The sequence below is a fragment of the Bubalus kerabau genome, chromosome 17 (assembly GCF_029407905.1).
Source record: "Bubalus kerabau isolate K-KA32 ecotype Philippines breed swamp buffalo chromosome 17, PCC_UOA_SB_1v2, whole genome shotgun sequence".
Classification (NCBI taxonomy): Eukaryota; Metazoa; Chordata; class Mammalia; order Artiodactyla; family Bovidae; genus Bubalus; species Bubalus kerabau.
Genome location: NC_073640.1, coordinates 55,713,827 through 55,741,759, shown reverse-complemented (window position 1 = coordinate 55,741,759; position 27,933 = coordinate 55,713,827). Strand labels below are relative to the sequence as shown.

The following is a 27,933-nucleotide window of genomic DNA, read 5'->3' as shown; positions in this document are numbered from 1 at the left end:
ATCCTTTGAGAGACCCTGGTTGGGAATCTCTTTGTCTCTGGATCTCTGAAGAGTGCACGTTGGTACTTTCCAGACGCTGTGGTTCTAAGACAAACTGCTTGTGGGCCTAACTGATCTCTCTGTTCACTTGCAGCAGTTATCACCTCCCACCAGCCACAGCCGGTATTCTCATGGCCCCAGGAAGCCATCCTCCAAACTTGCATTGGATCCCTTGGTCCCAACTCCACAAAAAGAAAATGCAGAGTCAAACTATCAGGTATTTTTATGCCACACAGAGTCTTTGGACAGACGGAGAGCTGCCACCAATCTCCCTTTTCCTTCTTGCTAAAGAGTCTGTAGGATAACCTATCACGAGATTTCCTTTCAAAAATCTTTTCAATCCCTTTGCACCCGCTTCCATCCTCTCACTTTCTGGTTCATTTCATTTCATTCCCTTCCTGTCCATCCATTTCACTCCATCCCATGTTCCCATCACACTTATTTTCACTCTACCCGTTTAACTTTCTATACATTTAATTTCATTTATTCTCATTTTATTCCAACTGTTTCCTCTCCAGTCCATTTGTTGTTTTTTTTTTTTTCCATTCCATTCCACTCCCTCTCACTCCATTTCTTTCCATAAAATTCCTTTTATTTCCTTTCCATTTCTTCTGTTCCTCTTCTTACTTCCCATTCCATCCCTTGTCATCGCTTCCCACCACTCGGTGCATTCCTATGCATTCCATCCCATTCCATTCTGCTTCATCCATTGTGTCACGTTTTTTCTTTCTTCTTTCATTCCTTTCCATTCTTTCCCACTTCTCCCTGTTACCTTTTATTCCTTTTTATTTTTCCTTTGTAATCCCACCTGTTCATTTCTTCCACACTCCGTTTCTGTCTATTTTAATCCTGGTTATCACTTTGCCATGTCCATACCTTAACTTTCATTTATTACTCTTATTATTTCACTTTCATTTTTCTCTTATTTCATTTCCATTCTTTTCCTTCCTGTTCCCTATCACTCCTGTCCTTTCCACCCACATGTTGAATCCACTCCTTTCGTTCTGTTTCCTACTCGTCCACTCCTTTCTAGTCAGTGTCCTATTGACGTTCATTTCCATTTGGTCAGCTTTCATTTCATTCCACCACCTTCCATTTCTTCTCATTCTATTTCTTTTCATTCCCTTCTTTCTTTCATTTCCTCTTCCTCATCCCTTCCCCTGCCATTCAGTTCTGTTTCATTATTTTCTGTTCCCTTTCATTGCATTGTCTTCCATTCTATTTCTACTTTCAAAAAATTATTTTGTTGATGTCTACTTGATTTACTTCACTGAGATAATGTGGTGTTATCTTCTTGTGTACAGAAAAGTGACTCAGTTATACATATATATTTGTATATATATGTATACACACACACACGTAATAGTTTGCATCTGCTAATCTCCAACTCCCAGTCCACCCCACCCCCACTCTTCTGTTTCCTGTTCATTCTTCTTTAATCCATCCCACCCTGTTGTACCCCATTCCATTCTGCTCCATTACCTGTCATATGAAGCATTCTCAAAAGATGTGAATGTCTAAATATCTTCGGGATTTTTAATAAGAAAAACAAACCCCGTGACAGTAGTTCAGATTAATTAAAGTGGGGATTAATTGAGAAAACACTGAGGAATCTCAGGTAATCAATGTCAGAAATTACTTGTGGGCCTTGTGGGGATTAGAATCAGGAAGTTTTTCTCTCTTATGGCTGCTCATTTTTTTTTTTAATAAGGAAAAGTATTTATTTGTACATTTTAATAAGGGTGGTTGCTCATTTTTGCTGATCAATGAATTTGTTCCATTCTCCTTGGTTCAGATTGAATTCCTATGCAAACTTCCTGGTCACTGCTCCTCTATAACTTCAAATTATATATGACAACACCCTCTACTACTATCTAAGGGTTTCTAGGTTCAGATTCTTCAGAGGAGAAGCACAGTTGTTCAGGCCATTGTATGGATTGTGCTGACATTTGTCAGCTCTCTAATTAGCTGTGAACTGGTACAAACATAACCTCTTAGGTCCCTCTCTTCATCAGGCTCTAGGGGAAAGGAGTCTCATTTGTTCCTTTTTAGCAGTGGAGCAAAAGCTCTTCGTGGAAATCTCACCCACTAAACTTCCTCTTATGTCTCCTTGGGTTGGGATGCTGTCGTGTGGCACTTGTTGCAAGGAAGGCTGAGAAAATTGCCTGTTATCCTTCCCAGTCTCTCCAATAGAAGCAGGCAAGAGGGAAGATACAGGAGTGTCAAGTCAGCCACCTCAGTGTCTGCTACCTTCTGAAGGGATGAGAAGGAGCAAACATGGCAGAGGGTTTGGAGTAGAGTGTTCTGAGTTGAGGAGCATCTGGTGAAAAGGTCCTGAAGTGAATGTATTTTTTATCTATTGCTGCATAAAGAATTACCACAAACTTAGCAGCTTAAAACACCACCCACTTATTATCTCACAGTTTCCTGGATCAGGAGTTCAGGCAATTCGCAGATGGGTCTTCTGCAAGGCTGCAAGAAAGGCATTGGCCAAGTCTCAGGTCTCATCTGGGGCTCTACTGGGAAGGGATCCACGTCTGAGCTCTTACGGTTGTTGGAAGCATTCAGTCCCTTGCAGGCTGTCATAATGAGGGCCTCAGTGTCTTACTGGCTGTCAGCTGGAGGCTGCATTCAGTCTTTTCAGTGCTTTCCATAGGCAGCTCAGAACATTGTATCTCGCTTCCTCAAAGCCAAGACAGATGTCACACTGTTATATAACAGAATCACTTAATGTGAGCAGATACCGCCTGTCACCTTTGCCATATTCAAATGGTTAGATGTAAGTCACAGGTCTTGCCCTCAAGGGGAGGTCTGCATCAGGGCATGAAAATCAAGGGACTTCCCTGGTGACTCAGATGGTGAAGAATCCTCCTGCAATGCAGGAGACCCGGCTTTGAGCCCTGGGTTGGGAACATCCCCTGGAGAAGGAAATGGCCATCCACTCCAGTCTTCTTGCCCGGGAAATCCCATGGACAGAGGAGCCTGGCACGCTACAATCCATAGGCTGGCAAAGAATCTGTCATGACTGAGGGACTAAGCACAGACGCATGCATGAATACCCAGAGGTGAGGATTATTGGGGTCACCTTAGACTCTGTCCTCCACAATGGGGAAGCAAAGGCCATTACAGGTATGGAAAGGTGTCAGCATGACTGAAGTACAATGAGAAAGGAAGCCCTTTGGAATTTTCCAGGTTGAGAAAGGAGAATGCCAGCGAGTTTGAGCCCCTACAGTAGGTAGCCCAGGAAAGCCCACCAGAACTGGAACTTACCTCTTCTCTTTGTGTCACAGGCACTTGTGAATCCAGAACACAGCATCTACTGCCAAATCAACCATTCCACCTAATGGAAGCAGAGATCCTTTCTCCAGAAATCCTAAAGAAGTTACGCGCCATCATATATTCAATGATGTTTATTACATACACATTATGTTCCAGCCATTCTCTTTGCAAACCTTGTGACATTCTGTTTCGATGTCTTTTTCAGGCTCTAGACCCTAACTCTCACCAAATCTTAAGCTTTGGGCTCATGTTTCTTTAAAAGCAATAGAAACAAGTAAAAAGCCACCTAGAATTAAAGGACCAAAGTCTGATACCCAGAAGCTGGGGATGTCATAGTGTTTACTACATACATTGTTGATGGACAAAGCAGGTGGGGAGAAGTGTGAGCCTGAGTCAGCCAGAGTGGAGCATGAGATGTATCCACGGGTCAGACAAGCAGTGTCTTTTCACATCATGGTAGAGGATAAGGAACAAGGAGCTGTTAAGAGATGACAAGAGAAAACACAGAATGAAGCATGGGAATGAGGCACCTAGGGAGGTGCAGGCACGAGATGCTTTGAATCCCAAGAGACTCAGGGATGGAGATGTGAGGATGAGATTTGCTAAAGGGAACAAGGAGTCCAGGATGACTCCCAGGTTTCTGGCCAGAGCAACTGGATGACAGTTTCTTCAGGCCACTTTCTGAAGCAACAATGGGGAAGGAGTAAATCTGGGATAGAGAGAGAAATCAAGAATTTGGCTTGACACATCAAGGATCAAGCAGAGAATCAAGCAGGCAAATGTTCATAACAGTCTAGGTAGCTCCCTTTCCAGCTTCGGCCCCAAATGCAGCCGCAGTCATGATGTTGATGCCCAAGAAGAACTGGATTGCCGTTTATGAACTCCTTTTAAGGAGGGGATGATGGTGGCCAAGAAGGATGTCCACATGCCGTATCACCCGGAGCTGGCAGACAAGAATGTGCCCAATCTGCACGTCTTGAAAGCCATGCAGTCTCTCAAATCACGAGGCTATGTGAAGGAACAGTTTGCCTGGAGACACTTCTACTGGTACCTCACCAACAAGGGCATCTTCCAACCTGCCCCCTGAGATTGTGCCTGCCACCCAGCACCACAGCCATCCTGAGACTGGCTGGCCACGGCCCAAGGTCTGCAGGGAGAGCGGCCTGCAAGGCTCACGCAAGGGGAAGCTGACAGAAACACCTACAGACAAAATGCCGTGCTCCCTGGTGCCGACAAGAAAGCTGAGGCTGGGGCTGGGTCAGCAACTGAATTCCAGTTTAGAGGCGAATTTGGTCATGGATGTGGTCAGCCACCTCAGTAAAGTTGAAAGAGATTGCTTTGTGTTGAATAAACCTGTAAACAGAAAAAATTTTTAAAAAGTCTACATAGAGCAGGGCTGGAAATATACATTGGGAGTTGTCAGTGGGATTTGAAGTTATGGGGTTAGATGAGATCTTGTGTCAGGGGTCCCCAGGACCACCCTCAGGCTCAATGATTTGCTAAAAGGGTTCACAGGACCTCCAAGTTGTTATGATCATTGTTATGGCTCATGACAGCAAAAGCACAGAGAGTAAAATCAGCAAAAGGAAAAGGTACAGATGAAGTTTGGAAGAAACCATGTTCCTCAGTTTCCAGGAAGTTGACCAAGAACTAGTCCTTGGAAATAGCTTTTTGGGGGGAATAGGTAGGGTTTGAGTAACTCAGACCTGCTGAGTTAACCTCTTCCCCTACAGATCCCAAAGAGAGTAGATGAAGACAGAGAAGAGTAGAGGCTGATAAACTAAGCATGGGTCCCTCCAACATTTATAGTTTGAGGTAGAGGATTCAGCAAAGGAAAAGGACTGTCCTTTTTATCCTGCTGAGAACTTCCTCCTTGCTTCCCCCGAATATCAGAGAGACAGATTACACTCTCCCTCTCCCTTATCTTTGTCTCTGAAGCAAATGAATTCATAACTTCCTTGTTCTTCCGTAGATGTTGAGCCCTCAACCAACTCCTGGCCAATAGAACCTCAGTATGACACTTGGGTCTCAGCCAATTCTCAAGCAACTGAAAGAGAAATCTCTGGGTTAGATGCTCATCTGTGTAGAGTGAGTTTCTGTTCCTCAGGAGTAGCTATTCCAAAGTCTGTAATATTCAGGTTAGGTCAGGGATTCAGGTGCTCTTGCAAGTAGATATTACCATCTTATTTGTTTTTAAAGAAAAAAAAATGGCGAAACAGAAGACAAAGTCAGTTTTAAGCTATATAGTAGTAGTGTCTAAATATTCAGATTTAATGTCTGAATATCTTGAAGTGAAAAAAACAATGAAAACAAAAAAGTGAACAGAAAAAAGAGGGGATAACACTCCAAAGACCCCATCGTGATTTTGTCTTGTATTAAATCTGTAGATCAATCTACAATGTTTGACCTCTTTACAACACAACCATTGTAATGTGGCATTTGTATGTCTTTGATCTCAGTAGTTTCGAAGGCTTCTACTAATGTCTCTATATATTTTACTAAATTTATTTGTAGGGCTTCTTTTTTGCTTCTCTTATAAATAAATGTGAACCTTTCTCTGTCTTTTTAAAAAAATTATTTTATTTACTGGCTGTGCTGGGTCTTCGTTACTCCTTGGGCTTTTCTCTAGTTGTGGTGAGCAGGAGCTACCCGCTAGCTTTGGTGCGTGAGCTTCTCTTGCTGAGCGTGGGTTCTAGGGCCCACAGGCTTCCGTAGTTGCAGTTCCTGGGCTCTAGCACAGGCTGGATAGATACACTCCATAGATACATTCCATGGTAAGTGGGATCTTCCTGGAACAGGGATTGAACCCATGTCTTCCGCATCGGTAGGCAGATTCTTTATTGCTGAGCCACCAGGGAAGCTCCTTTCTCTGTCTTGTTTGTAAACTAAGTATTGCTTATGTAGAGGAAAGATCCTGGTATGTAGGCAAGGAGCAAATTGTGTAATGTAGAAATTAAGAGCATGGATTCCAGAGTCAGACTTCTCTTTTATTGTGGTAAAAGTCACATAATTTAAAACATACTATCTTAACCATATTTAACCATACAGTTCAGTGGCACTAAGTGCATTGATATTATTGTGAAAATCTCAGCGTCTTCCATGTCCCGAATTTTTCACCTTCCTAAACTGAAACTGTCCCCATCCCATGTTTCTACCAATGTACTTTGCAGAGTCAGACTTCTTGAACTCAAATACTAATTCTGCCCTTACAGTACAACCTGTTACTTAATATTACTGGGCTTCAGTTTCATTTTTTGTAAAAGGGAGTATCTGGTTTAAAATACCGGTAAGGAAGAGATGAAAATTACTATCTGTAGATGACTGGCTCACTGGAGAAGCCAGGAAAATAAAATGGAATACTATGAGAATTCAGAACATTTCAGTAGGTTAACCAGATACAAAATAAATACTTAAAAAATCAACCACAATAACCAGCTATAAGAAACTTGGGGGGGGGGGGGGTAGAGATTACATTTCAAACGGCAATAATTTTTTGTTGTTAAAGTCAGATTTACGTGAGGAAAACTACAGTTTCTTGATAGTATTAAAGGAGAAAGCTTAAAAATAAAGCTGTATGAAAACACGTTTCCAACCGCATCCCGTTTTCACTGTCACTCCTGAACGTCTAGCCGAGCCCAGGGCCGGCCTTTCCCAAGACAGCCACTTCCCACGCATCGGTCTTTTGGCCTCCATTTCCTAGTCTCAACGCCGCCAAAAACTTGGACCGCACACTCTCACCCCTCAGCCGCTAATTCAGTTTTCACTCCTGGTTCTTGTGTGGCCACCTCCCGAGTCCACCCCGGGTATGAAGCTGGAAACACCGCCCAATCACCGCCCGCACCGCCGAGGCTTCTGGGAATTGTAGTTCTGGCTCGCAGAGTCCAAACGCACTTCCGGGTTCGGGCAGAAGTGCAGCCATTGTCCCGTGCGCGGACGCTTGCAATCTCCGTGCACCTCGGACCTTCGGCGGTTAAGCCGAGCGGCCTTGTGGATGCCGACTAAGAGAGGGGATAGAACTAGGTTAAGCCTAGTCTGTCGTGTGCAGAGTCGTGGTAGAGAATTGCCTAGCCGAGCTCGTCTTGCCGCAGAGCAGTGGTGGGCACTGAAGCTGTGACAGGCCCTGCCTGGACCTGGAGCTGGTGGACGCTCAGGTTGGTGAGGGGGCGGGGCAACGCCGGGTGCCTGGTGCGCGCATGCGCAGGGTCTGGGCGGGTGGCTGGGACCGAGTATGTGGGTGGGCGATCTGGGACCTGCGTGGACGGTGCTTCATCCTTAGATCACAGAGGTTGGTGGTGATGCTGGGGCAACTGCAGATCCCGGTACTGTGCTCTTGGCGCGTCCCAGGTGCGACGCACGTAGGGGCCTGGGGAGATTGGTGAAGAAAGCGGTTTGGGTGCAGGTTCAGGGTACAGCTGCATTATGAACTCACACTGTACTGTTTGAGTGAGGGTCCAGGGGGGCTGAGGGATGGGTAAGAGAGAGCAGTGGGGCAGGGATGGCTTGTGGAGGCGGGGATTTGCCAGGAACTGTTCGAGTCTCAGACCCAGAAACTTCGAGCCGGTACGCAGACAACAGGTCCACATTCAGGGCCTAGGAGGGGCTAGCAGGTACTATGTTTGTCAGGGCGACCCCCAGCCCCATGCCGGCCACGTTTTGGATTCAGCGGTGAGGACACCGGGTTGATGGGGGGCCCAGGAGGATTTTGAGTGGTGGGGAGTCTGGGCTGGTACTCTTCTGGTAGGGGCCCACCGATCCCAGGAGGGAGGAGGTCGTGTGTGCAGCTGAGCTCTGTGCCTATGCTTGGCTTTTTGAACAGGTGCTGGAGGGTCAGTGGAAGGATAGGATCCTGGGAGGGGCACGGCTAAGTAATGAACTTCACGCAGTTAATCAGGTGTTTGACTGTGGATCATCAAGCCCAGGGGGCTACATGGTGGTTCAGTGCTAAAGAATCTGCCTGCAGTGCAGGAGACAAAGGTTCGATCCCTGGGATGGGAAGATGCCATGGAGAAGTGAATGGCAACCCAGTCGAGTATTCTTCCCTAGGAAATCCCATGGACAGAGGAGCCTGTGGGTTTACAGTCCATGGGGTTGCAAGAGTTGGACATGACTTAGCAAGTAAACAACAATAACATCAAGCCCAGAGCCCTGCTCTTTGCCTTAGGAAGAAGTGCTGGTTTGGGTCTGCAGATTCAGGTTGAGGGTGGCAGGTGGACACTAGGGGATCCTCAGTGTGCTGGGTGTTTGTGGGGGTGGGGAGTGTCCCAGGATCCAGTGGGACAGAGACTGATTCATGCTGCAGATTTTGGTGATGGGTGTAAGGTGGAGCTCGGGCACATGGTGGGCTTCCAGGTAGGTGGTCCAGAGGCCCCATACACTGGACCATCCAGTGGAACTGCAGAGTCTTGGCCTGGGAGAGGGACTAGCGACTCTAGGTACAAGCATAGCTATTCAGGCAAGACTCTATCTGGGCAGAAGCTTCTAGAAACACAGTTGCCATTGAGACTGCATCCCTAAAGTAGAGGCTGATGGTGGGGTGTGGCCCACAGTGGACCTACAGGAGGATGCTATACTCAGGGCTTCTCCTCTTGCAGCTCAGGATCTCAGGTCCCTGCCTGTGCCTGGAGGAGAGCATGGAAGAGCAGGATGAGAAGCCCCAAGGGTCCCTGAAGGCCTGCGTGCAGGTGAGTGGAGCTTCCCTTCTCCTGGGAGACCAGAGTTTGCTCCCCCTATGCCTCACAGTCTGATCCTCTGGGCATGGGAGGCTGTCTGGCTCTCTTTGTCATGTTTTGGGGCTTCTGGTCCCTCCCAGTCAGCAAGCTTCTCACACTTTTTATACATTTTATGGAGCTCCCTACTCTTCCTCACCCTTTTAACCCAATAACTCTTTCTGGAAGGAATTTGGCATCTCGTATCGAAAGCACTGGGCTTCCTTGGTGGTCAGTGGTAAAGAATTTGCCTGTCAATGTAGGAGATGTGAGTTCAGTCCCTGGGTGGGGAAGATGCCCTGGAGAAGGAAATGGCAACCCACTCCAGTATTCTTGCCTAGAACATTCCATGGACAGAGGAGCCTGGCGGGCTACAGTCCATAGGGTTGCAAAGAGTCGGACACAACTGAGCAACTAAACGACAACAATGCAAAGCCCTTAGGCTACTGTTTCCCTCTTGACCAGCAACTCACAGCTTTGCTTGGGAATAAGCAGTTGGAAAGAAATTTCAAGACTATTCAGTGCAAGAAGAGAGTTAAATGAGTTATAGTAAAACCTTGAATGGAATTCACTGTAGCTACTGATAGGCTGAAAAGATATTTATGATCTGGGTTAAGTAAATAGCATTTCAAAATGCTTTTTATAAAGGGGTAAAATTTGCATGTACATGGAAAATATGTTATAAATTTATCAGTTAACAAAGATTATCTGTAAGTTGTATTCCAAATGACTTTCTGTTTTCATTTAGCTCTATTTTTGTCCTTTTATGCAGTGCATTTTAAGTTTAGGAAATAAACAGTTTAAAGCATTTTCCTACAGCACATCTTCTTTGAGAACATTTCATTTCTTTAAAATGTTAAATTAGGGGCCTTCCCTGGTGGTCCAGTAATTAAGACTTCTCCATCCAATGCAGGGGGTGTGGGTTCAATCCCTGGTTGGAGAGCTAAGATCCCCCATGCCTCCCAGCCAAAAAAACCAAAACATAAAACAGAAACACTATTGTAATACCTTCAATAAAGACTTTAAAAATGGCCCACATCAAAAAAAAAATCAAACTTACAAAAAAAATTAGTTAAATTAGAATTTCACCTTTCCCTTCCTGAACAGTTCAGTCCTGAAGCTGTTAGGTGGAGCAGAGCCAGTTAGGCGTCTGCAGCTAAGGGAGGGCTACCTACCGTGGGGCATCAACAGCCTGATCAGGGTGACGAGGGTGTCCATGTGTGGGGACGTCAGTGACCAAGCAGGGTGAGGATGGTGGCATCAGGAGTCCGAGCCCAGGTCAGGTGAGGTAAGTGCCCATACAGAGGAGGAGATGCTCGTTTGGGGTGACAGGAACAGAGCTGGTGAGAAGGACTTCCTGAGAGTGGATGCACCAGTGTGGGTAGCCCAAGTGCAGTGGGGATGTCCACGCAAGGGCTGGTCCAGCCTGGGGTGTCCGAGCCACAGCAGGGTGAGACAGGCACCCATGTTTGGGGGTGGAGGTGCATCCTGGTGTGGCATGTCACAGCCTGAGCAGGCAGAGAGCATCTACATGTGAGAGTGCCCCAACGTGGAGTATCAGAGCTCAGGCAGGATGATAAGGACATCGACACAGAGGCCACAGCCAAGTGGCACGTGAGAAGAGACCTGCAGAGTCAGAGCCCAGGCAGCATGACAAGGGCTTTTTGGCAGAGGCCGGCCTCCTGTGGGGCAGCAGAGTCCTGGTGGGCCAAGGGGTGCCTGTGTGGGAGAGAGCGTGGCAGTGGAAATGGGAGATCAGTTACTTACAGAGGAGTTGATCAGATAAGTAAATCTAAAAAGGGTCATGGTGAAACTACTTTAGGCCAATCCTAAGGGAAATCAACCCTGAACATTGATTGGAAGCATTGATGCTGAAGCTGAAGCTCCAGTATGTTGGCCAGCTGATGTGAAGAGCTGTCTCACTGGAAAAGACCCTGATGCTGGGAAAGATTGAGGGCAGGAGGAAAAGGGGGTGGCAGAGGATGAGATGGTTAGACAGCATCACCAATTCAATGGACGTGAATTTGAGCAAACTCCAGGAGTCAGTAGAGGACAGAGAAGCCTGGTGTGCTGTAGTCCAGGGGGTCACAAAGAGTCAGACATGACTTAAGGACTGAACAACAACAACAGAAACCGCTGGGTGGCATTTCTGGGGCTCCGAGGAGCTCCAGTTCTTTCTATCTCAGCACAGTGAGGCAAAGTGATAGCTAAAAAAGTGACTTATTAGGATAGGACACTTGTGAGGCTTACAAGCAGGCGGGCGAGAGGGGGCCATGCCCCTGAAACTTAGTGGGCTACAGTTTTATAATCAAGGGAAAAGTGAGGAGGGGGAGAGGACCACCTTCCTCCTTCTTGAGTAGATGTCATGCTTCTATCATTAACTCCTCCTCCACATTGGGCAGGGAAGTTTTCTTGTTCCTACATGGTCATGGGACTATCGTGGCGCAGTGGAAATGAACAAAAGAGATTATGCTCTTTTGCATAAGCGTAAGTAACATATGAATTGATGCTTTTGAACTGTGGTGTTGGAGAAGACTCTTGAGAGTCCCTTGGACTGCAAGGAGATCCAACCAGTCCATTCTAAAGGAGATCAGTCCTGGGTGTTCTTTGGAAGGAATGATGCTAAAGCTTAAACTCTAGTACTTTGGCCACCTCATGCAAAGAGTTGACTCATTGGAAAAGACTCTGATGCTGGGAGGGATTGGAGAAGGGGAGATTGGAGAGGAGGAGAAGAGGACGACAGAGGATGAGATGGCTGGATGGCATCACCAACTCGATGGACGTTTGAGTGAACTCCGGGAGTTGGTGATGGAGAGGGAGGCCTGGTGTGCTGCAATTCATGAGGTTGCAAAGAGTCGGACATGACTGAGCAACTGAATTGAACTGAAATAACATATGCTTATGCTAAAAATGGTACATTGTCTCAGGTTTTAGTAAACAGAATGTCACCGTTTACTTTTATTTTTGTTTTTGTGCACACAGAAGAGCGTGTCATAGGAATCATTAACTTACTGAGCTCGCCTATCAGGATGTGGGTCTCACACCACCATTCTTTTATTCTTTTGGGGGTGTGTCTCCTGTGCTCCTGCTGCCTGGTTTTGTTGCTAGGCAAGCGTGCTTTCTTGAGTGATCATTAACTTACAGGGGTCTCCTATACATTTTTCTTTACTTAAAATCCCCTAGTGGGATTAACTGTTTAATTACCTACTTTGTCCCTTTACTCTGTCCCCTGTCAGTGGGAGGCACATGAATGTTTTGGTTTCCCAGCGCATATCAGAGTTACGTGTACACTACACTGGAGTCTGTAAAGTGTGCAGTAGCACTGTGTCTAAATAAGCAATGTTTTTGTTGTTTAGTTGCTAAGTTGCATCTAACTCTTTTGCAACCCCATGGACTGTAAACCTGCAGGCTCCTCTGTCCATGGGATTTCCCAGGCAAGAATACTGGATTGGGTTACCATTTCCTTCTGCAGGGGATCTTTCTGACCCCAGTCTCAACCGGATCAAACCCCAGTCTCCTGCATTAGTAGGCAGATTCTTTACCTCTGAGCCACCAGGGAAGCTCCACAAGGTACACACCTTAATTTTAATATATCTTATTGCTTAAAAATTGCTGATCAACATCTGAGCCCTCAGCAAGTCATAATCTTTTTGCTGGTGGAGGGCCTTGCCTCATTGGTGGCTGCTGACTGATTGGGGTGGTGGTTGCTGAAGGTTAGGGTGGCTGTAGCAATTTTTTAAAAGAAGGTAACAGTGAAATTTGCCTTATCAATTGACTTGTTTGTTTATGAACAATATCTCTGTAGCCTGCAGTGCCGTCTGGTAGCATTAACCCACATAACTGAAAATATAACTTCTTTCGGAATAGGAGTCAATCCTCTCACCCTCCTGCTGAGTTATCAACTAACTTCAGGTCATATTCTAATCCCTTTTTTTTTTTTTTTTAGGTTTTCTTTCTTTCTTTCTTTTGGCTGCACTAGGGTCTTCGTTGCTGTTCGTGGGCTTTCTCTAGTTGTGGAGAGTGAAGCTACTCTCTAGTTGGGGTCCGTAGGCTTCTCACCGTGGTAGCTTCTGTTGCGGAGCACAGGCTCTAGGGCCCTTGGGCTTAGTTGCCCCACAACTTGTAGGATCTTCCCGGACTAGGAATTGAACCCATGTCCACTGCTTTGGCAGGCAGATTCTTAATCTCTGGACCATCAGGGAAGTCCAATACTTTGTTGTCATTTCACCACCGTCTTCACCAGGAATTGATTCCAACTCAAGAAACCACTTTTCTTTGCCCATCCATAAGAAACCATTCCTCGTTCACTAAAGTTTTTTTCCATGAGATTGCAGCAATTCAGTCCCATCTTCAGGCTCCACTTCTAACTCTAGTTCTCTTGATATTTTCACTTCATCTACAGTGACTTCCTCCACTGAAGTTTTGAACTCCTCAAAGTCATCCATGAGGGTTAGCATCAGCTTCATCCAAATTCCTGTTAATATTGGTATTTTGACCTCTTCCCATAGGTCTCCTGGAGGAGGATATGGCAACCCACTCCAGTATTCTTGCCTGAAAAATCCCATGGACAGAGGAACGTGACAGGCCACAGTCCATGGGGTTACAAAGACTCAGACATGACTGAACATGTGTGCATGCGCATACACATGTGCATGCACACACACAAATAAATCTCCTTAATGGCATCTAGACTGATGAATCCTTTCCAGAAGATTTTACACACACACACACACACACACACACACACATGAATCTCCTTAATGGCATCTAGACTGATGAATCCTTTCCAAAAGATTTTATACACACACACATACACATACACATATCTCTTTAATGGTATCTAGACTGATGAATCCTTTCCAGAAGATTTTCAATTTTCTTTGCCCAGATCCACCAGCAGAATCACTGTCTTTGGCAGCTATGTATGACCTTATGAAATGCATTTCTCAAATAAGACTTGAGAGTTGAAGTGATCCCTCTTCATGGGCTGCAGAATGGAAGTTGTGTTAGCTGGCATCAAAACAACATTAACCTCATTGTACATCTCCGTCAGAGCTCTCAGGTGAGCGGTAATATTTTGAAAAGAATCTTTCCTTCTGAGCAATAGGTCTCAACAGCAGGCTTAACATGTTTGGTAAACCATGTTGTAAAGAGGTATGCCATCATCCAGGCTTTGTTTTTCGATTTATAGAGCACAGGCAGAGTGATTTAACATAATTTTTAAGGGCCCTAGGATTTTCAGAGTGGTAAATGAACACTGGCATGAAATTAGTCACCAGCTGCATTGGCCCCTAACAAGAGAGTCAGCCTGTCCTCTGAAACTTTGAAGCCAAACATCGATTCTCCTCTCTAGCTAGGAAAGTCCTAGATGGTATCTTATTCCAGTATAAGGCTGTTTTGTCTACATGGAAAATCTGTTGTTGAGTATAGCCACCTTCAGTAACTACTTAGCTAGATCTTCTGCATAACTTGCTGCGGCTTCTTCAGCATTTGCTGTTTGACTTTGCACTTTTATGTCACAGGAAACAGCTTCTTTCCTTAAACCTTATGAACCAATCTCTGGTAGCTTCAAACTTTTCTTCTGCAGCGTCCTCACCTCTCTCAGCCTTCACAGAATTTAAGGGATAGGACGTTGCTGTGGATGAGGTTTTGGCTGAAGGGAATGTTGTGGCTGGTTTGATCTTCTCTCCGGACTACTCACTTTCTCCATATCAGAAATAAAGCTGTTTCGCTTTCTTGTCATCCGTGTGCTCACTGGAGTAGCACTTTTCATTTCCGTCAAGAGCTTTCCCTCTGTATTCAGAACTTGGCTAACTGTTTGGTGCTAGAGGTCTCGCTTTCGGCCTGTCTCAGCTTTCACATGCCTTCCATGTTAAACTTAATCCTTTCTAGCTTTTAAATTGAGAGACATGAAACTCTCCCTTTCACCTGAACACTTAGAGGCCCCTGAAGGGCTATTTATTGGCCTAATTAGGAGAGGGAGAGAGAGGAAGGTCTAGTCTGTAGAGCAGTTAGAATCTACACAACATTTATGGGTTAAATTTGCCCTCTTATATGTGGGCACGATTCTTGACATCCCAGAACAATCACAATTTTGTTGTTGTTTAGTGGCTGAGTCCTGTCTGACTCTTTGCAACCCCATGGACTGTAGCCTACCAAGCTTCTCTGTCCGTGGGATTTCCCAGGCAGGAATACTGGAGTGGGTTGCCCTTTCATTCTCCAGGGGATCTTTTGGACCCAGGGGTTGAACCCAAGTCTCCTGCATTACAAGAGGATTTTTTACAGCTAAGCCACCTGGGAAGCCCCAAACAATCACAATAGTAACATCAGAGATCACTGATCATAGATCACCATGACAAATACAGTAATATTAAAAAGTTTTAAATATTTTGAGAATTAATGACACGTGACACACAGCAGGAAGTGGGCAGATGCTGTTGGCAACATGGAACCAGCAGACTCGCTTGATGTGATGTTGCCACAGACCTTCAGTTTGTAAAAGGCAGTATCTGTAAAGCACAATAAAAAGAGATAGGCCTATTCTTGAAGGGACTGTCAGTTGACGGATTGAGTCATTATACTCAGTAGTAAAAACTTCAGGAAGCCACAAAGGAATTGCCTTGTTTCAAAGTGATTATTCAAGAGGAAACATTTTTTGCCTTTTTTTTTTTTCTGTATTGAATATAGGAAAACAAATGTCATTTAAAAATGGATACAGTGTGAACCTGTCCCTCAATTCTGCATTTCCAAAATACAACTGCTTTTAATGCTTTTGAGACTGTCTTTCCAGACTTTTCTGTGCTTGTTTATAGTCTATAAAAATTTATGCATAGTCCATATGCTGTTCTTATTTTTTTTTTTACTTAGCAATATGTTACAGACATCTTTCTGTCATTTGTATGCCTCAATCCATGCAAATCTATCTTTTCTTCTCTTAGCTGCTGAAGAGTAGTCAGTTACCTGGATGAAGCATAATTTATTTAAATAGGCACTTACTAATGGACACTTAATCCCTCCTCCCATTTTTGCTATGTTAATGTAACTTTTTAATGAGGTTTCTTGTACATATGCTTAAATGTACTTTCTTTTTTTCTGGGGCTGGAGGGGAGGGCGGGAGGGTGGGACTGTGCTGCAGGGCTTGCAGGATCTTCGTTTCCCGACCAGGGACTGAACTCAGGCCACGACAGTGAAAGTCCTAAGTCCTAACCACTAGACTGCCAGGGAATTCCCTAAGTGTATTTTCTGTTATTTCCTAAGGAAATACTTTCAAGTAGACTTATTGGCTATTACATATTTTTAAATATTACCATTAAGAAACAAACATAAAGGCAAAGAGTATATATAAAAACTGATAAGATCAGGATAAAGTGTGTACCCGAGTTAAAAATGTGGATCTAATATCAGTTTCATGGTTTTGACAGTGTGCTGTGGTTGTATACGATACTATCATTGGGGGAAACTGGGTGAAGGATACACATGAAATCTGTTTTATTTTTGTAACTTCTTGTGAGTTTTAAGCTATTTCCAAGTAAAATGTTATTTAAAAAAATATATCACCAATCCAGGAAGGTTGTATCAACTTAAAACTCCACTAAGAGTATATGAATATGAATCTCTTAAATCGTGCGCCACCAGGGCAGGGGACATCAGCAACAGGCCGAAGAAATAGTCCATGTGGTTGGGATATTGGTTACATACAGGGGTTTGAGCAAAGAAGTAAATATAAATAGAATAATGGGATCCAGGTAAGGAAGGTAAAAATATAGAAAGCAGGGAGGCCAGAAATATCAGTGTGAATTTATGGTCTCTAATGGGCAGAGATAGTTATAAAATAGAGATGTGATTTTATCTGATTGAAAGAAATGAGCATCTTTTTGTGTATTCACTGGCTGTTTTATTTCTTCATAGTTGGGTTGCCTGTGCATTTTCGTTTGTCCATTTTTCTGTTGAAGCTACCTTTTTCTTTCTTTCTTTTTTAAAAAATATGTATTTATTTGGCTGTGTTGGATCTTAGTTGTAGCATGTGGAATCTAGTTCCCTGATTAGGGATTGAACCTGGGCCCCCTGCATTGGGAGCTCAGAGTCTTAGCCACTGGACCACCAGGGAAGTCTCTACCTTTTTCTTCCTGATTTGGAAGAAATCGTAACAGCATAGATTCTTACTAGTGGTGCTCTTATCGGTGGTATTTTTTGCCAAACATTTTATGAAGTTAATTTGGTGTTCTTTTCCTTTATCATTCTTTAGTCATGCTGTATTCCATCCTATTTGCTTACAATTCTGTGATCCAGGAATTCAGGCAGGGCACAGCTGGACAGTTCTTTCTTTCTATATGGTGTCTGGGGTCACTCAACTCCATTCAGCTGCTAACTGGGCTGGTCTGAAAGAGGCACAGAGATAATCAGGCCATGTCTTGTGCCTCATTGCTCCTCTGGGTATCCCATGTCTCTCCCCACGTGGCCTACCTGAGCTTACCGGTGGGAAGGAGCAGAAGTTTTGTTGGTGGGATGTGTTAAAACAGGTGGTCTCCTGGGTCCTAGCCAACTCACAGTGGGCGTTTTGAGCCCTGATTATTCTCCTTTTTCTCATCTGCTCTGCCTTCTCAGGACTCTCTCCTTCCTCAGGAGATTATCATCAAGGTTGAGGGAGAAGATGCCCGGTCACTGGCCGTCCCATCCCAGGTGAGTTGGACAGGGCCTTTGTGTCTTTCGATTGAGAAATGTGCATGGCTGGCAGGCAGCAGAAGCCACATTGAAGTGAACTGATTAGAAAATGATTAGAAAATGAGGAAATTGAGATGAATGGATACCTTTTACACAAAGTTGGTTATAATGTAAGGAGAGTGATAACTGCATGGAAATTTGAGAGTGAGGGTTGTCATTTTCTTCCCCCCTAAAGGTTTGAAAGAATTTGGCTTGGTTTAAATGGTTGCAGGACAGAGTAAGTGAAAAAAAATTCAGGGTCAGGAGAGAGAGAAGCTACAACTATAAAGCAGAACTCACAGATACAGAGAACAAGTGGTTACTAGTGCTGGAGGTGGCGGGAGCTGAGGGGAAGAATTGGGAGGTATAAAGTATGGAGTATAAGACAGGCCTGAGGGTAGATTATACAACGTGGGCAATAGAGCCAATATTTTGTAATAACTGTAAATGGAAAGTAACCTTTCAAAATTGTATAAAAATAAAAAATAGCCATTAAAAAAGCAGTCCTTGATTAGTGTCAGGGGAATTAATTCAGAACATATGTGAATGCATTGGCTCTGTTAGAGGAAGAAGGGCTCATATAAGAAAAGTGAGGTTGAGGGAATTATTGGAAGCTTGCATTTTTCTCTGTGAACCATCAGATGAAATTATCTGTTGAGCATGAGGGTGGTAATCAGAGTGGAGAGATGTTGGATGAAGAGTGGAGAAGGCTTAAAGTAGTAACTTGGATTAGGGGAGACAGGCTGCTCCAGGAGGTACAGTGAGGTTTCTGGTCAGTCCCAAAAATTCATTCTGAGATTGTTGTTTGGTCGCTAAGTCGTGTCCAACTCTGCAACTCTATGGACATGCCAGGCTTACCTGTCCTTCAGTATCTCCTGGAGTGTGCTCAAACTCATGTCTGTTGAGTCGGTGATGCTGTCCAGCCATCTCATCCTCTTTGACTCACTTGTCCTCCTGCCCTCAATCTCTCCAAGCATCAGGGTCTTTTCCAATGAGTTGGCTCTTCACATCAGATGGCATTCTGAGATAGTAGCCATTAATAATAATGGAGAGCAGGTTGATATTTAGATGTATTTAGTTACATTCAATGGAAGCCCCACAGCCCACAGGTTTAAGGCAATATTTAAAAGGGAATTTTTGACTATATCAAATAGATTAAGATGAATGATCCATAGACTTTCAACTGAATAATTAAGATAGAAAAGATAAAAAGGATACTAAACAGAAAGGAAAAGACTATAGACTAGAGAATAGTAATAGTAGGTGTTTCAATAGAATAAAATAAAGAGCTTCTCTAGTGGCTCAGAGGGTAAAGCGTCTGCCTGCAGTGCAGGTAGACCTGGGTTCGATCCCTGGGTTGGGAAAACCCTCTGGAGGAGGAAATGGCAACCCACTCCAGTACCTTTGCCCAGAAAATCCTATGAATGGAGGAGCCCGGTAGGCTACAGTCCATGGGGTTGCAAAGTCGGACACGACTGAGCGACTTCATTTTCAATAGAATAAAGACCCCAAACCATCAAAGAATGAGAAGAGTAAAGGGACAATTGAGCAAGTAAAGTGGAGAAATCTGATGTTGTAATGAAAGAGTGAGCAGTTCTCTGTGTGTGACTTGGGAGGTGGAGTACTTTATGGTGGTTTCAAGATGTAGGGTCTCACGCTAAGAGTGAGGGGCTATAAGTCAGGCTGGCTGTATGAACTGACCACTGAGAACATAGTCTATGATGTTAGGGAAACTTGAAGTTGCATCCCAGTTAGGCATTTGTGTTACTTTCTCTAACCTTCTAGCTTTTCATCTGAAAAATGGTGCTGCTAATAGTATTTTCTCAGGGACCTTGTAAGAAATCAATGAACAGTAATTTATGCAGTGGGCTTCTCTGGTGGCTAAAGTGGTAAAGAATCCACCTGCCAGTGCAGGAGACACAGGTTCAGTCCCTGGAGGAAGATCACAGGGATTCAATCCCACAGGAAGGTCACCTGGAGGAAGAAATGGCATCCCCCTCCAGTATTCTTGCCTGGGAAATTCCATGGTGGGCTACAGTCCATGGGGTCAAAAAAGAGCTGGACACAGCGACTGAACAACAAGAACAAATTTATGCAATAGGCTAACACATTGCCTGACACCGCACAGTAAGTGCTTCATTAGAGTCAGTTATTTTTCTATTATTACCAGAAAACTCTACAAATGGATGCTATAGACCATCCAAGACAAGACAATACAACTTGTTGAATTAGAGGATAAATCCTAGGTGTTATTAATATAAATCTTCAGTGGAATGGAAGGGAGGTGGTGGTCAAGTTATTGGTAGAACAAGGCTCCAAGAAGTGAGGTAAATGGCATGAGTTTCAGGGTTTCTTGGAGGATACACACTCTTTTCCAGCTTTGATGCTGAGACCCCTGGATGGGAGAGCATGACCACCCTGAGCCTGTGAGGTCTGCAGAGGAGGGAGTCCTTGCGGGGAAGTGTAGGTTTCTATTAACTCAGGAATGGGGCATCCCTGATGGGTCAGTGGTAAAGAATCCACCTGCCAATGCAAGAGACATGTTTGATCCCTAATCCAGGAAGATCCCATGTGCCACAGAGCAACTAAGCCTGTGTGCCACAACTATTGAGTCTGTGCTGTGGAGCCCACATGCCATGACTACTGAATTCCGTGCCATGGCCCTAGAGTCCAAGATTCCATGCTCCACAACAAGAGAAGCCATTGCAATGAGAAGCCCACATACTGCAGCTTTAGAGTAGCCCCCACTTGCTGCAACTACAGAGAAAAACCCACATAGCAATGAAGACCTAGCACAGCCAAAAAAAAAAAAAAGACTACTTATTAAAAAAGAAAAAGGGATGTAGAGAGAATATTTGGTGAAGATGTAGGATTTCATTATTACAGAAGAATTCCCAAACTGAAAGGTTTGGGAAGGAATTTTGAGCAGTGAGGAGCTGGGGACAAGTAGATGAAGTATAGTATAAGGGATAGAAGTCTAGAAAAGCCAATATCCATACTTAAGGGACTTTTTCTAATGAGTATGTGATAAGCCTTGTGAGATTCAGGTGAACAGAGAGGACTTAAATCAGAATTTGAACCAGGATTATTTTGATGTATTACTAAGTCTGTTGATATACTGTTGATTCACTTACTGAAATAAGTTACCAAATATGTAATTAGTCTGTACTGTACACCAATACTGTACTAAACATAAATAAATACCTTGTCCCTGCCATCATAGATTACAGCCTAGTGACCAAGATGACCACTATGCAAACGATAAGAAAGGGTGGTGGGTCTTATGATAGAAATTCCTGGAACTTTGAGAATATAAAGTTTGAGGTGGAGGGGGGGTGAAAATCTAGTCTAGTATTATTTATTTGACATTTGAAGAAGTTTGATATTAAAGGGACCTACATTAAACACTGAAGGGACATGTTAATTAAAAGGAAGCATGGGGCTTCCTTGGTAGCTCAGTGGTAAAGAATCTGCCTGCCAATGCAGGAGACACAGGTTCTGTTTCTCTGGGAAATCCCACATATGGGCCTGTGAGCCACAACTATTGAGCCTGTGATCTAGAGCCCGAGCCCTGCAACACGACAAGCCACTGCAATAAGAAGCCCAGGCATCGCAACTAGGGAGTAGCCCCCACTCAGCACAACTAGAGAAAAACCCACACAGCAACAAAGACCTAGTGCAGCCAAAAAATAAGGAAATAAATTTAATTTTTTTTAATTTTAAAAAGGAAGCATGGATTGGAAGTTGGAAAACAGTACCTATAGATCCATGGTGAACACACGGAGCAGTTTTCTGAATCTCATTTTGGGCTCATTATGAAAATCTTTGAGATTTTTAGTGAAAATTATGAGCCATAGCTTAGAAAAATGCAAGTACAGTAGCATTTTGCATCAAGTTTCATGGGCTTCAGGGACCTTGTGTCCTATTCATGAACCACAGCTTAAGAACACTCCATCTATTTTAAAATGTCTTGGCAAGTGGCATTCGACTTCAGTGGCTTTTGCTGCCCTTGGATAAAGACAGATCACATCCAGTACTTTTTTGGAACAAAATTCCTGCCCAATAGTGTTTTTTTTAACTCAATTTAAAAAAATTTATTGGGGTGTAGTTTGATTTACCACCTAATAGTTCAAAAAGGTGAAGAAGGAAATGGCAACCCACTCCAGTATCCTTGCCTGGAAAATTCCATGGACAAAGAAGTCTGGTGGGCTATAGTCCATGGAGTTGCAAAGAGTCGGACACGACTGAGTGACTAAAACACACGCACACACACACACACACAGAGTCCTAAATGGAGGGTTCTTCCTGCTTACAGGAGGCAGCTCAAGAGACCCCTTTTACATGGCAGTAATGACAGGCTCTATGGTGCAGCTCATAGTGTGGACAAAACAGAACTGTTTTCTGAAGACTAAGAGTTCAGGATAAAGGTCTCTCATTGACTATCATTCAATTTTTCAGTGTTCTCAAACCTAAGCATCCTGATAATTACCAGCCTTTGTTTTTTGTTCAGTAAACTCTGTTAATGGCTTTTTATGTATCATTACAATTTAATTCACTCAACAACATAATGAGTTGGGTATGGTTAAGCCTAATAAGTAGAAATGGAATAACCTCACCATTAAAAGACAGTCAGATTAGATACATTTTTTAAAAAAAATTCAGACATATGCTCTTAATAGAGGAAAAAACCCAAGTCTCTTTTCCAAATCCAGTGCTCTTAGCTTATACATCCTGCCTTTCATTAAGGCCTACATTTCACTTTCTGTCCCACATTTCATTCTTTGCATCAATAAAGCTGTGTGCTAAATCTGGCCCATCACCTGTTTTTGTAAGTAAAGTTTTATTGTAATATAGCCACAACCATTTGTTCATATATTTTCTGTGGCTGCTGTCTTGCTATAGCAGCAAAGCTGACTAATTGTAATAGAGGCTGTATGGCTTGCTAAGCCTAAAATATTTGCTCTCTGACCTTTGACAGTTAAAAATTTGCTGAACCTGTTCTGTTAGTTTTTTGATAATTTGGAGGGAATTCCTAAGTTGATATTCCATATTCACCAACACAAAAATCAGAATTAGCATTTTCTTTAAGGTCTACAAGAAAGAAAATAGTTTGTCAGTTCTTTCTGATGTTCCTCTTTGGGGTTATATATAAACAGGTCCAGCATCCAAAACCCAAAGGGGCTTGCCTAAAAGGTACTTGTACCCCTAGAAACTTTTGAATGTTGACTATCTCAGGACTCTTTCCAGGCCATCAGGTTTTCCTTCTTCCATCTGTCAAACTTTTCCTCTCTGAACACTGGAAGGAAATGATACCCAGCTGAGTAGGAATTGTGTCCTGTTTTAGGAGGGAGTGAACTTCAAAGTAGTGACTGTGGACTTCACTCAGGAAGAAGAAGGCACTTTGAGCTCTGCTCAGAGGACCCTGGACAGAGATGTGATCCTGGAAAACCACAGGGACTCTTGGGGTAAGAGTACAGTCCCCTTTAATGGTATCTGTATATTGAAATAATTTCTCATTTCCACAGATCAGGATCTAGGGAGTTCAGAGGCCAGAATGATTTTGGCCACACAAAGATTAGCATGGTGAAGATAGAGTTTTAGTTTGTAGGGTAGCAAAGGTACAACTTTGTGAGTTTGAGCTTATTCAGTCTTCTAGATTCCTAAGAGCCAAAGACAGGGACCAGATTCTGCAGTGACTTTCTTTTGTCTCCAGTCCGGACACCCAAAGTTCTATATCTTTCCTCTCAGCTTTCCAAACTAGATGTAATCTAGTTCGAATAAGAGGATGAGTATAAAAAGAATTTTCCCACATGCATATCCAGGTGAGAAATAGACATTTAGGAGTCATTACAGGTATAGACTTCCTTGGTGGCTGGGTGGTAAAGAATCAGCCTGCCAGTGCAGGAGATGCAGGTTCGATCCCTGGGTCAGGAAGATCCCTTGGAGAAGGAAATGGCAATCCACTCCAGTATTATTGCCTGGGGAATCCCATGGACAGAGGAGCCTCGTGAGTTATAGTCCATTGGGGTTGCAACGAGTCAGACACGACTGAACGACTAACACTTTCACTTTCTTTCACAGGTATAGATTTGTTTGAAAAATCCCCATAGGGCATGCCACATATTTCTCTTTTCTCCCACTTGAAGAGGACTATATACATCACCACTTTTCCCCAAATGTACCTTCTGTTGCTTGGCCTAATAGCCACTCAGGCTTCTGTGTATGAGCAAATCTCCATCCTCTCTCACTTGGGACCAAAGGAATCCATGGGGCCATATTAGCCTCTAAGGCATTTAGGGAACCTGGGATAACAGTGCACTCATTATTTTTTCCTGGTTTATAAGGTAGTTTGACTTCATCTTACTAACACAACTGTACTAACAAGTTTCATGCCTTCAGAAAGTCCTAGAAATGTAGACACTAATTTCTATTTCAATGAACATGTGTCTAGCACTAAAGAGGGTAGAAAGGATCCTCTGTGTTTTTACTAAGAATTGCAGAATTGTTTTGCAATCCTGTAAGTTCTGCATAGATGATCCTATTTTGGAATATGGAGATATTTGACATTTAAAGTCTTTATTCAGCAACACTAAGATTGAAATAGTTTCATATTAATTCCTTGTTATGCTATCTGACTGGTAGTTCTCTGCTTACTGTTCATCTCATCCTTTTGCTTTTCAATTCATATTATAGGTCCATAGCTGAAAAAAAAAATCCACATATAATTTTCATACTTTCTTGTCAGCTTTTCCCCCACTATTCCAGCTCTAACAATTTTTGGCTAGGGTGTTCTATTTTGCTTTCTTCCAGACTCGGCAGCTGCACTTGGAAGAAGAGAATCAAGATTGAAGCAGAAGATTTTTGATGACAAACTATCCCATAGCGTGAAGATAGAAAAGTTGACAAGAGATGATCCTTGGTTATCTTCATGTGAAGAATTTCAAGATTGTAAGGAGCTGTTGGAGAAGCAACAGGAAAAACAAGAGAGACTTTTGAAGGAAGAAACATTTACTCACAGGAAAGCCATTACTCATGAGAGAGACTGCAAAAATGATAGCCCTGAGGAGAAGGCTGGTCTGAATTCCAATCTTCTTTCATCACAGATGATACCCATAAGAAACCATTTTCATAAACATGCTTCACGTGTTAAAAAATTACATTATAATTCTATGTTAAACACTCATCAGATGATTACTGATACTGAGAAACTCTGTGAAAATAATGAATTTGGAAACCTCCACCAGAGTATTCATTTTATTCAGTTTACAAGAACTCAAACAGAAGATAAATCCTATGGATTTAGTGACAGTATTCGACCTTTTAACCATGGTACACCCTTAAATATACATGAGAAAATACATGCACAAGGAAGATCCTTTGATTTTAAGGAATGTGGGCAAATTTTGAACCACGGCATGTCCCATAACGAACAACAGAGAAACTCCATTGGAGAGAGTCAGTATAAATGTCGTAAGACCTCCCAGAGTTCATCCCTTGCTCAAAACATGAGAAATCATCCTGAAGAGAAGCCCTTTGAATGTAATCAGTGTGGGAAATCCTTTAGTTGGAGCTCTCATCTTGTTGCACATCAGAGAACTCATACAGGGGAGAAACCTTATGAATGTAACGAATGTGGGAAATCATTCAGCCGCAGCTCTCACCTTGTTTCCCATCAAAGAACTCATACTGGAGAGAAACCTTATAGATGTAATCAGTGTGGGAAATCCTTTAGCCAGAGCTATGTCCTTGTTGTGCATCAGAGAACTCATACTGGAGAGAAGCCTTATGAGTGCAATCAGTGTGGAAAATCATTCAGACAGAGCTACAAACTTATTGCACATCAAAGAACTCATACTGGAGAGAAGCCCTATGAATGTAATCAATGTGGGAAATCATTTATCCAGAGCTATAAACTTATTGCCCATCAAAGAATTCATACTGGAGAAAAGCCCTATGAATGCAATCAATGTGGAAAGTCTTTTAGTCAAAGTTACAAACTTGTTGCCCACCAGAGAACTCACACAGGAGAAAAACCCTTTGAATGTAATCAGTGTGGAAAATCCTTCAGCTGGAGCTCTCAACTTGTTGCACACCAAAGAACTCACACTGGAGAGAAACCCTACGAATGTAATGAGTGTGGGAAATCTTTCAACCGCAGTTCTCACCTTGTTATGCATCAGAGAACTCATACTGGAGAAAAACCCTATGAATGTAATCAGTGTGGTAAGTCCTTCAGCCAGAGTTATGTCCTTGTTGTACATCAGAGAACTCACACTGGAGAAAAGCCCTATGAGTGCAGTCAGTGTGGAAAATCCTTCAGGCAGAGTTCATGCCTTACTCAACATCAGAGAACTCATACTGGAGAGAAACCCTATGAATGTAATCAGTGTGGAAAAACATTCAGCTTGAGTGCTCGACTTATTGTACATCAAAGAACTCATACTGGAGAGAAACCCTTTACGTGTAATCAGTGTGGGAAAGCTTTCATTAATAGTTCTAAACTTATTAGACATCAGGCAACTCATACAGAAGAGAAACCCTATGGATGTAACTAGCCTGGAAATCTTTCAGCAGAGTATATGCCTTCCTCCTTGCCTCCCTTTCTCCCTTGCTCTTTCCCTTTCTCCCTTCAGCCCCTCATTCCCTTGTTCCCTCCTTCCATTCCTCCAGGATTACATGTATTGGAAAGAACAAGCATGAAAATAGTGTGTGTGGAAAAAAAGCTTTCCATTAGCTGTCTGTTCAACTGTGTATCTGAAAACTCTTTCTGGAGAAGAAAGAAAAAGTATGAATCATGTATTTTACTTAGCAATTCCATGTTTTTAAAAAATCAAACTTGACCCTTGTTAAACATTCCCACGAGAGTGATAACTCTTGGCACTTTTCCTTGCAGAAAGCACTTCGACCTGAATTTGAAAGAATTATCATTAAATGGGCAATATGCTGTGGAGTGATTGCCAGTGAGGTAGACCTATTTTCCAATAAAGAATAAATGAGAGGGGACATATATACACCTATGACTGATTCATGTTGATATATGGCAGAAACTAACACAATATTGTAAAGCAATTATCCTGCAATTAAAAAAAAGATAGTAAATCTAAAGAGAATAAAGCTGTGGCACCTAAAAAAAAAAAGGAATAAAAGAATGTTAATACTGGTCAGCTTGTTGAAAACGTTGGGAAATTGCTGTAGTTGTTGCTAACCACCCCAGTATTCTTTCCTGGAGAATTCCGTGGACAGAGGAGCCTGGTGGAGTACAGTCCATGGGGTTGCAAAAGAGTTGGACATGACTGAGGTGACTTAGCACACAGCACGTTAGAACTTAGACTGGAAAACAGAATTTCAGTGCATCATTTTCCAACCTGATTTCTCCAGCACTACTTGGTAATTTGTTTCATAAGTACTTTCTCTTATCTGTAAAGATTTTGTAAGGAAAAAAAAAAAAGAAAGAAAAGGAAATGGCTATGATGTGAACTGAAAATTGCAGGGCAAGAGTATAGAACATTCATTTCTAGACTCAGGAAAAGATATATTTGTGCTTGGATCAGAATCTAAAGGGATTCTAGGTGTATCTGTTTTAATTTTAGATTTATACTTGATTTTCTTTTGTTTTGTTTTTTGGACTGTGTGCTTTTTTTATAATACTAATGAATGATATGAGGAATGATTAGTCCAAAAATACAAAAATACCCATTTCCTTTGACCATTTAGCCAGAGAGCAGAGATCCCTCATGTATCTGAGAGTTCATTTGGATTAGCATGAACAGGTCACTCCTTAGGACCTAGATTCCCAGGAATATTCCTTATTGAAAATAAAATATTTCAGGCTTCTGTGGTGGCTCAGTGGTGAATAATCGACCTGCTAATGCAGGAGACATGGGTTCCATCCCTGATCCAGGAAGATCCCACGTGCCAAGGAGCAACTAAGCCTATGTACCACAACTATTGAGCCTATGCTCTAGAGCTTAGGAACTGCAGCTGTTGAGCCATATATCCTAGAACCTGTGCTCAGCAACAAGAGAAGCCACCACAATGAGAAGCTCACACACCACAGCTAGAGAGTAGCCCCCACTCTCTGCAACTAGAGAAAAGCCCATGTAGCAATGAAGACCCAGCACAGTCAAAAATAAATAAAATCAGAACTTAAATATTTTCCTGGCAATGTGGAACTGGAAATTTTTGCCAGAGAATTAAATGAGAATTCATG

The 27,933-nt window shown here is 43.1% G+C and overlaps 2 protein-coding genes and 1 pseudogene across 8 annotated transcripts in view; all 3 read left to right on the top strand.

Moving 5' to 3' along the window:
• The window catches only part of CEACAM20 (CEA cell adhesion molecule 20), a 78,138-nt gene extending 74,674 nt beyond the window's left edge, over positions 1 to 3,464 (top strand). The window contains exons 18-19 of the mRNA XM_055551661.1: positions 134 to 256; positions 3,330 to 3,464. Of these exons, the coding sequence (XP_055407636.1) occupies positions 134 to 256; positions 3,330 to 3,383 (177 nt within the window). The 3' untranslated portion in view covers positions 3,384 to 3,464. The remainder of the gene's footprint in view (positions 1 to 133; positions 257 to 3,329) is intronic.
• Positions 3,465 to 4,157: 693 nt separating this feature from the next.
• LOC129630995 (40S ribosomal protein S10-like) lies at positions 4,158 to 5,855 on the top strand (annotated as a pseudogene).
• A 1,254-nt stretch (positions 5,856 to 7,109) lies between these two features.
• ZNF180 (zinc finger protein 180) lies at positions 7,110 to 26,673 on the top strand. 7 transcript variants are annotated; one of them, XM_055551679.1, is made up of 5 exons: positions 7,110 to 7,469; positions 8,910 to 8,999; positions 17,646 to 17,702; positions 23,068 to 23,188; positions 24,534 to 26,673. In XM_055551679.1, exons 2-5 carry the CDS (start codon positions 8,949 to 8,951, stop codon positions 26,276 to 26,278), a joined length of 1,974 nt encoding a protein of 657 aa, XP_055407654.1. In that variant the 5' UTR covers positions 7,110 to 7,469; positions 8,910 to 8,948; the 3' UTR covers positions 26,279 to 26,673. The 7 variants fall into 7 exon arrangements, with proteins under 7 accessions (XP_055407654.1, XP_055407651.1, XP_055407656.1 ...); XM_055551676.1 differs by having other exon boundaries at positions 17,628 to 17,702; XM_055551678.1 differs by lacking the exon at positions 7,110 to 7,469 and adding an exon at positions 7,489 to 7,603 and having other exon boundaries at positions 17,628 to 17,702.
• The last annotated feature ends 1,260 nt before the right edge of the window (positions 26,674 to 27,933 follow it).